The sequence below is a fragment of the Pygocentrus nattereri genome, chromosome 4 (genome assembly GCF_015220715.1).
Source record: "Pygocentrus nattereri isolate fPygNat1 chromosome 4, fPygNat1.pri, whole genome shotgun sequence".
Lineage (NCBI taxonomy): Eukaryota > Metazoa > Chordata > Actinopteri > Characiformes > Serrasalmidae > Pygocentrus > Pygocentrus nattereri.
Genome location: NC_051214.1, coordinates 8,480,562 through 8,490,155, shown reverse-complemented (window position 1 = coordinate 8,490,155; position 9,594 = coordinate 8,480,562). Strand labels below are relative to the sequence as shown.

The 9,594-nt window shown below is 38.8% G+C and overlaps 1 protein-coding gene across 1 annotated transcript; it reads right to left on the bottom strand.

Annotated features, from left to right (window-relative positions):
* Positions 1 to 4,413: 4,413 nt before the first annotated feature.
* LOC108427473 (E3 ubiquitin-protein ligase TRIM47-like) lies at positions 4,414 to 8,378 on the bottom strand. Its single transcript, XM_017697660.1, has 4 exons — positions 7,788 to 8,378; positions 5,147 to 5,242; positions 4,748 to 4,981; positions 4,414 to 4,605 (listed from the first exon to the last, which is right to left on the bottom strand). The coding sequence occupies exons 1-4, from the start codon at positions 8,376 to 8,378 to the stop codon at positions 4,414 to 4,416; spliced, it is 1,113 nt and encodes a 370-aa protein (XP_017553149.1).
* Positions 8,379 to 9,594: the final 1,216 nt, after the last annotated feature.

Genomic DNA, 9,594 nt, shown 5'->3' with positions numbered 1-9,594 from the left:
GCCAATAGACTTCTCAAATTCTCAAGCTCAAATTTTTCTGGGTCTCAGGAGGACGAAAAATGATCCTTCAGCCCTTGACACTCAAAAACTCTCCAAATGTCCTCCTGTTTTTTGTGGGTCTCTTCTCGTTGGTCTGGTTGGAGAAAGTCAGATATGTAGACGTTGTATGAATATTCCCCTGTGAATGTTGAAGTTTATGTGTGTCTGTTTGAGAGCTTATGCTCTTTTTTTTCACCTACATAGCCAAGAGCTGTGACTGGTCCTTGGTTCCAGTTGTGAAGTCCGGTGGTAAACTTTCATTGCTGCAGAAACAGTATCATATTACAGCATATTACATAATGAAACAGTGGTTCAGATGACCACTGTCCTTGCAAAAGGATATATATTTTTTAAATCTACTGCAAATGCATAAATGTTGAAATAAATATATTTTTAAAAAGTTTTATGAAGTCTTAAATTAGGTTTTAAACATTTACAATTGTAAAATGTCTTGAGAATTTTTTTTTTTCACCATAACAAGTATTTAATTAAATAATTATGCCTAAAGAGTTGTTTGATAAGAGTCATTGTGTACATTGAACCTCACTTACGCTCTGAAACATTGGTCTTTCTTTTATATGGCACATCTGTGAATATAAAGAGAAAAACCTTTCATTCTCACAGTAAAAGATGGACCTGATCAGAGATGAGAGACATCATCCAACATTTGAATGCTCTGTGTATAAGACGAGTGGAAAATGCCAAAAAGAATGCACAAACATTTTTCACTGTACTGTAAATACTACTACTTTAATTGCTTGTATGTATGTTTGTGTATACATAGGATAATCTCCTCCCTTAATATACTCAATATTAAATCATAGTTTTTATATGTAAATTTCATATATGAAAGTGAGTGAATTTCCTAAAACTCAAAACAGAAACTTCTGAACTATGACAGTGTATTTTCTATACTATCCACAGACATTTCCTTCTAAAATATACCTTAACCGCCACAGCCTTGTAGGGGTGGAACGTGTAGCAGGATGCCGTGGTTGACCAATTAGAACAGAGAGGACAAGCTGACCAATCTGATCACATTTGGCTCGGTCAGTGGGGGAGATTTATTCTGTCTATTGTCTATCTATCTAGTAGACCTCAAAAACATAATCATAACCATGCTCAGTAAAACATACTGTAGCTTGTCAGTTCAACCTAAAAATACTTTATAACCAGTAAATTAACTACTTTTATTCAAATTAAATGAATAATCTGAATGAACAGTTATTACAATCAAAGTATTTTTTTGAGTTGAATAAAACTAGTTCAATTGCTTGTTACTACATGAAGTAATTTTTTAGGTTAACTTGACAAACCATTTATTACAGTATGGAAAATGAATGTAATTGTCACGATTGGCCCCTCCCAGTTCTGTCCATGTGCGTTTGTTTTGGTTTAGCCCCCCTCTTTTCATGACTCCACCCCGATTGTCTCCACCTGTGTTTGCACCTGACCCTTATGTATTTAAGCCCTGTGTTTTCCTGGTCTTTGTTGGTTATTCTGGTTACTGTCTGTTGTTTGGATCACTGTCTGTGTTGTTGGTGTTTTATGCTGTGTTGATTGTACTGGTGTTTGTTTGATTCTGGTTTGTTATGTCTGGTCCCCGATCTGTCTGTGTTGGCTCATTGACCCTGGACTGTTTTGACCGTGACCCTGGATTTGCCCATGATAAAAGTCGCTTATCTCAGCATGTGCATCCGTTACAGTAATCCCCTTTAAATATTTTTTATAGATTTTTGACCAAACCCAAGTGTTTTGGCTTATTGACCTTTGACTTTTCTCTTTCTTTTTTTCGAGTGGATTATTTTACACCTGTGTCCCCTAAATAGTTTCTCTCTGCCTCTGAAAAATTATGAACTTGAACTTAATGGCTGTTAATGGCTTGTCAGTGCAATTTAACTTGTTTTATTCACCTCAAAAAAATGACTTTTTGCTTGATTAAAAGAATCGTTCACTCAAAGTATTAATTTAGGTTGAATAAAATGAGTGAATTTCCATGTGAAGCAATTTTTTAGGTTAAAACTATGCGCCACTTTTTTTACAATGCAGAAATTAAATAAATAAAGGGTGTTCTGATTTATTACAGCACTGTATAATCAGTTTCACTCACTGGACAAAAACTGTTGGAAAATAGTAAATATAAGATACTAGGACGCTTCACAGATGTATTTAAGGAAACTGTCAAGTCTCCTGAAAAGAACCTCTAATAAAGTCAAAGAGTGGACACACTAAACATTAAAATAAGTTATATTTAGTTGTGTAATTTTCTGTTAAAGTTATGTTTTCTGATTTTTCCCTGATGCTGAAAAACAATATACTTTATGGCATATAAAGGGTAAAAATGTTTCTGTATGCTTGCATGTTAAAACAAGCTTTGAGGCTTCAATGAAAAGGGGATAATCTAGACTTGTGGTGAAAAAACCAAGGTCAAAAACAAGCAGTCAAAAACCAGTAGGGACATCCAGAGAGTAGAGCCAAGTCAATAAAACAGTAATCACAAAAAACAGTAATCAAAGCAAAAGGGCAAAGGCAGAAACAGTCAGGAATAACAAATCAGGCCAAAACACAATAACCAGGCAAGAGATAGAAACACTCAGGATTGTCAGTGATGCTTCACAAAGAGACGAAGCGATGCAAACAGTCTAAATAGAGCTCAGAACTAATAAGTATTCAGGTGAAGCAGATCTATGATAAGCTGACACCTGAGAGTTCAGTCACATGAATTCTGGGAGTTGGAGTCCCAGAGCTGAGAAGGGTCAACTGTGTCGGAGGGAGGCGTGACACTCAATATACACTACCGTTCAAAAGTTTGAAGTCACTTGTCATTTTAATAATTGCTGTTATTTTATGCAACAGTAACATTTACAATGTAGATTGAAATACTATAAGCTAGACAACAGAGGATGTTTTAGGATGTTCTTTCAATATTTGAGTTTTAAGATATCAATTCAATAAAAACATTTTTCAGAACATCATGACATCATCAAATCAATAATATACTGTAATTATCCGTTTTTTTAGTAATTCTTAGATAAGTCATCTGCCTCAGGATTTTATTTCCATTTTCAAATACTTTATACCATATGTCTCAGACAACATTTCTCTAAGACATATGGAGCCTACTACACAATGTTTCCTTTAAGTGTGTGTGTTCCTGCGTGCACTTTACTTACACTCTGGAACGTCATCTTCAGTATTTCTTACAGGAGGCAAAGTCACCTGTACTTTCATAACTATGAATAAAATTAGGGAAATAAAACAGCCGTCACAATGGAAAAGACTCAAAGTTGAGACGCATGAGACATTTCAGAGTTCGAATGCTCTCCTTAAGGAAAGTCCCTGTTGTTCCACACTGATGACCTTAACGAAGTAAACTTGTTGTCATTTGCTAAATGATTAACTTAAAGTGCAGTGTTTGAGCAGATGTGGAAGCATGGCCGTAAATCATTATGAGGACTCCGAGGTCCAGACCCTTTGTGGTTTCAGAAGGTTTTTTTTCATGTATCTCCATTCATAGGTTTTAATGTGGAAACAGCACCGTTACCAGGAGCCGATTTCTGAGGTGCCTGGCCACTTCCTATTTCCTCAGTTATATAAAAAACAGGACTACAAAACAGTAGAAGGTCCTCAATGAATGGGAGTAAATGGAGCTCAATGGCTAAAAACAAAAAGTTAAAATAGTTTCTAATCACTCACCCAGAACTTTCAGTTTTGAAAGTAGAAGGACGTATTTCACTAAAAAAGTAAAGAAAACGTCCTTTTTTCTACAGCAAACGGGTTTTTGGGCAGCAGAACGCTGCCTAAATTATAACAGCAGAGTTAAAATGTTTTATGCTTTTCTGTGTTCAGGAAATAAATGTATTCTTTTAAATGTTTAAGCATTTATAAACCATGATTTTGTTCAAATGCTCCATCTTAACCCATTCATTTTGGTCTCGTCTGGTTGCGCCCTCTAGCATTTGAGAAACCCGTAAGACATTACTGAGTGGCACAGCAACTGCTTAGCAACCACTGCAGTACGCAGTTGTTGCAGGCCTTTGTTTTATCAGCGCCCACCATGTTAATAATAAGCATAAGTACACTGAGGTCCTCTGTAGTTTCTCAAAGGTTTTGTGAGATTTAGTGTGGCAACAGTGGCTGACTCTTATTTTACCTCAGAACATCTATGGTTTATTTCTGTACGAGAACCTGCGCTAATGCTAATCAGAGCAACTTTGAGACTTCTTAAGATGTACCGTTACAGGTACGCAGCCCATGGGGCAATGATTTGGTTTAAAAAATAAAGGAGAAACAGTTGGTGTAATACACTTATTGCAGTTAATTTAGTGATTTAGCTCACTTTACTGCAAATTCGACCTCACTAAAATTGGGATCCTAGTTACGGACCTGTGTGAAATGATTACCGTTTTCAGCGATTCTGTTGAATTCCTCCTTGTTGATTTCCTCTACTCGCTTTTTCAGTTGAGAGAGAGATTTCTTCACTTCATCGAATGAAAGATGCAGATTTACAGGGTGAGTGCTGGGTGAGTCCTCGGATTCAGAGGAGACGCAGAGAAACTGAAAACTCTAGACAGAAGGAAACATGATGTAAATGATTAAGCTATATTGGGATAATGATTTATTACTTATGAATACTGACTTCAACGTATTTTAGATTTCAGAAAGTCTCAGAAACACACTTTTCTGTAGCGCAGACAGCAGTTGGTACCTGGAGGAAATGGATGTGATCCTCTGTGTGTGAAAGCTGCTCCAGCTCAGTGTCTCTCCTCTTTAGATCAGCGATCTCCTGCTCCAGCTGTTCAATGAGCTCTTCAGCTCCACTCAGCTCAGTCTTCTCCTGAGCTCTGATCAGCTCTTTTACCTCAGAGCGCTTTCTCTCAATGGAGCAGATCAGCTCAGTGAAGATCCTCTCACTGTCCTCCACTGCTGTCTGTGCAGAGCTCTGTTAGGAGAAAGAGGATGGAGGTCCATTTAAAGTTGACCTATCACTCCATACTGTGACCCTAGATGTCTTATAATGGCTACGTAGGAGATGAAAACTGCTATCTTCGCTGGCTGGGCTGATTAGAAGAAAGTCTGAGGTGTGAAATCTCTGCTTGCTGCTCACCTTAAGAGTGTTTACAGTCTGTTTCAGCTGCTCTAGATTCCTTTCTTTGTCCTGTATTTTCTGCTGGGCCTCCTGATGTATCTCTTTTAGCTGAATCTGTGGGACAGAATAATGTTCAGATGTTTGTGACTTATAAGCTGAGAGGTTAAAAGTTCTTGTGGTATTGAGGAACCAGAGAAAATGGAATGCAAATGCAAGAGACCTTTATTAGGACAGAATAGAAAGCTTGGTTGAAATGCAAGTAGGCAGTGAACACATATGCACGTTCTTAATGTTATTCTAGAAACAAGAAAAAGCAAAAACCAGACAAGCCAACACTGTTATAGCACTTTAAAATATTCAACAATTATGAAATGCTAATATCAAAATTGGGAAGACCAAGAAAACTCTCACTGCACACGTGCTGGCCAAAGCAAAACACAACCTCCATATCACAGCAAATTACCTGCAAGGACGTTTAGCTGACACAATAATGGTGATGCCATGTTCTACTGTATTGCTTGCACAAACATGGTCAGCATGGAAGATTCATCAGAAGGAAACCTTCCCTGCTACCTTATCACAAATGTCAATGTGTACACATTGAAAGCAAGTGCTGTGGATTGATGAAGTAAAAAGGGAACTCCTTGGCCACAGTCCGCACAGCTAAATTTAGAGAAAAAGGAGCAACATTTCATGAAAAGAACACCTTGCCAACTCTTAAGTATGGATCTCTTATGCTTTAGGGTTGTGTGGCAGCCAGTGTAACAAGAAACATTGCACAGGTAGATTGAATAGTGGATTCTGCTAAATATTAGCAAATTCTAGAAGCAAATGTGACAAACTCAGTCAAGAATTTGTGCTGAAAATTGTGTGGCTTTTACAACAGGACAATGATCCAAAACATACCTCAAAATTAACCATAAACTACTTCAAGAAATGTAAGCTAAAACTTTATGGCCTTCACTATCCCCTGACCTGAACATCATTGAAAATCTGTTGACATATACTATGCATGAAAGACAGTCCAAGGATATGGCAGAAGTGGAAACATGGCTCACTGATGCGGGCTAGACCCATGCAAGACTTGAATATATTGATCACAACACAATTGGATGTGTGTTGCATGTGATCATGAGTGAAAAAGACAGGTGTGTGACAAGGAGCAGGAAGATTCCAGGCCAGGAACTGAGGGAGGGCTCATGGAAAAACCCAGATACCAGGCCCTGTCTAGGGACTTGGAAAAGGAATGAATATAGTGGCAGTTCTAACAAATTACAAATTCATAGACTTCTCAGTGTGAGATTTAGAATACCAGACGGAGACTTTTGGGAGCAGAAGAGACTATAGTGGATGAACCAGCGGTGGATCTTTGACAGAGTCCAGAGGGAATGCCCAGGGACTGAGATCAGAGAAGAAGTGGTACTGGAGGCAAGGCATTTCTGAGTCAGTCAGCCGAGGTAGGTCAGCAATAGAGGCTGTTGGCACAGGGTCAAGGACAGAGGAAGAGGGTCAGCAGGTCAGAAGTAATTGAAATACAAAGATCATAGTCAAAGTGGAAGCCTGAATGAGCATGTGCTTTTTTTGTGCATCGGAGCCAAACAGCTGCAAAGTGCCAGTCTTTGGAGCACCACCTGAAATTGCCTACATACACTATATTTCAAAAAGTGTTCGCTCGTCTGCCTTCACACGCATATGAAATTTTTTGAGATCCCATTCTTAATGAATAGGGCTTAATATGATGTTGGCCCACCCTTTGCAGCTATAACAGCTTCAACTCTTCTGGGCAGGCTTTCCACAAGGTTTAGGAGTGTGTTTATGGGAATTCATTGACCGTTCTTCCAGAAGCACATTTGTGAAGTCAGACTCGCAGTCTCCACTCGAATTCATCCCAAAGGTGTTCTATCGGGTTGAGGTCAGGACTCTGCAGGCCAGTCAAGTTCTTCTACACCAAACTTGCTCATCCATGTCTTCATGGACCTTGCATTGTTCACTGGTGCACAGTTGAAACAGGAAGATTCAGGAAGAGATTTTGGACAATTTCATGCTCCCAACTTTGTGGGAACAGTTTGGGGATGGCCCACACAGAGTCCTGACTGAAACCCATTAGAACGCCTTTGGAATGAATTAGAGCAGACACTGTGAGCCAGGCCTCCTCGTCCAACATCAGTATCTGACCTCACAAATGCGCTTCTGGAAGAACGGTCAAAAAATTCCCATAAACACACTCCTAACCCTTGTGGAAAGCCTTCCCAGTTGAGTTGAAGCTGTTATAGCTGCAAAGGTTGGGCTTACATCATATTAAACCCTATGGATTAAGAATCTGAAGTCACTCAAGTTCATATGCATATGAAGACAGAATACTTTTGGAAATATAGTGTAGGTTCAGGTTTAGCCAAGACATTGAGAACAGGGAAAGCTAAGACTTTAGGGACAAGAGTGGAAACAACTGCAGAATATAACAGAGTCAGTGTAAAATGTTAAGATATCTTTTAGGAGACATTCCAATTGTAAACCTTTAGAATAGAACCGCTTACTAGTTTATTTACAAATATTGGTTAATTACATACATTTAGCATTTGAAAATAATTGAAACTCCTTATTGAAATTATTTAATATTACAATTAGTATGAATTTATTCTTAAAGATTTCAAGTTCTCACCTGTTTATCAGCTCTCTCTGTTACTGCTGCAACTGTATCGTGGCCTTTGTGTTCATGCATCATACACAAATAACAGATGTATCTTTGGTCAGTACGACAATAGATCTCAATCCGTTTGTTGTGCTGAGAGCAGATCTTCTCTTGTAGTCTTGGGGAGGCGATGACCAGCTTGTGGCTTTCCAAAGCAGAAATTTGAAGATGAGGCTTAAGATGAGTTTCACAAAGAGAAACTGAACAAACCAAACAGGACTTGATGGCTTTGAGTTTTCTCCCAGTGCAGAAATCACACTCCACATCTCCAGGTCCAGCGTAACAGTGAGTAGGAGAAGCAGCTCGGAGTTCTGTCTTCTTCAGTTTCTCCACCACTTCAGCTATAACATTGTTTCTGCGTAGAACAGGCCTTGGAGTGAAAGTCTCTCTGCACTGGGGGCAGCTGTAGACCCCCCTCTGATCCTCCTGATCCCAGTATCCATTAATACACACCATACAGAAACTGTGTCCACAGGGAATAGCCACTGGATCCTTCAGCAGATCCAGACAGACTGGACAGCTGAACTGGTCCTGATCTACTGAAATACTGGCCTCTGCCATTTTCCTGCACTCACAGACTGAGAGAGAGCAGCTCTCTGAGATCAGTTTTGTTTCGTCTGAACTGAGTAGGAGTGGCTTGGTGGTTTTGCATTTCCCAGGGTGGACTGAAGTAAATTTACTGTATCACTGGTAATTTGGAAACAGTGCAGCAAGTACAAATATACTGCGCTAACAGTGACTTGAAGCAAAAGGGTGTAGCTGCATGACAGTGCATACATGAATACGCACAGAATTCCCATCTTCATAGATTCCTGCACAATTACACTGCACAACTGAACTGGATTTTGACAACATTTCAACTGGACTGCAAAATTGCAGATTCACAGGAATTTGCAGGAAATGACTTGCATTATTAAACTGCAGTTGCATTAACAGTAGTAGGAGAGTAGTGCAGCCTGAATGTGCTGATTCACTGTATAATAGAAAAGCTCTCAAGCTCTCAAGTTTCCATCTCTTCATCAACTGTCCGACCTTAATGGGCCTCATTCCATACTGAGCCAATACTGAAGCACTTCTGGAATGGAAATGCAGTTTTCATGTAATGGATTTTTATGATCGATTGATTTAAATCATCACTACATAACAGTCGTAATGTCACATCTGGGTGAGGTTTGTCCTGACTTTATAGTCTCCCAACAACAGTGAAACCACCGAAAACTGTCTGAAATCTGAAAAAACATACAGGTGTTTGTCCATTTTTCCACTGTGAGAAGACATCTCAATGCCATGACTCTGAAAAGACATGAAGCTGTCAAGAAACTTTCAGAGAAAGGACAATAGACAAAAAGTAGAACAACTGCAAATCAACAAAAGAAGCTGCTTGCCTTCTCAGAACCAGAACAGAACAGAACAGATTTCTTTGAAAAGTTGAAAGCATGTCTCTTGAAAAAAATGAAAGTGAAGCTGTAATAAAGGTAAAGCTTGAACACATGAAATGTCTTTTTTTCCTAAAGATAAAAATGAAAACCTTGTACTTAATGGTCATTGACTGGAAGCTAAATAAATGACGGGTGGTCTCTGACTTTTGCACAGTACTGTACAGACAAAACATAAATAAATAAACAGAATCACAATGACCAGAAATGGAAAACCTATCTAAGAAAATTAAGGACAAGCAAGACTTTCTATGGTTTGAGTCTGAAGAAGTGGACAGTAATACATTTACATTTATGGCATTTGACTGACGCTCTTATCCAGAGCGACTTCACAATTTGAT

Bases quoted from the DNA above. Each gene is read 5' to 3' on its own strand.
- LOC108427473 (XM_017697660.1), bottom strand. From the start codon at position 8,378: ATGGCAGAGGCCAGTATTTCAGTAGATCAGGACCAGTTCAGCTGTCCA. The intron at 5,243-7,787 runs GTGAGAACTTGA...TCTGTCCCACAG, and splicing joins CAGAGAGAGCTGATAAACAG to ATTCAGCTAAAAGAGATACA. The intron at 4,982-5,146 runs GTGAGCAGCAAG...TTCTCCTAACAG, and splicing joins AGACTGTAAACACTCTTAAG to AGCTCTGCACAGACAGCAGT.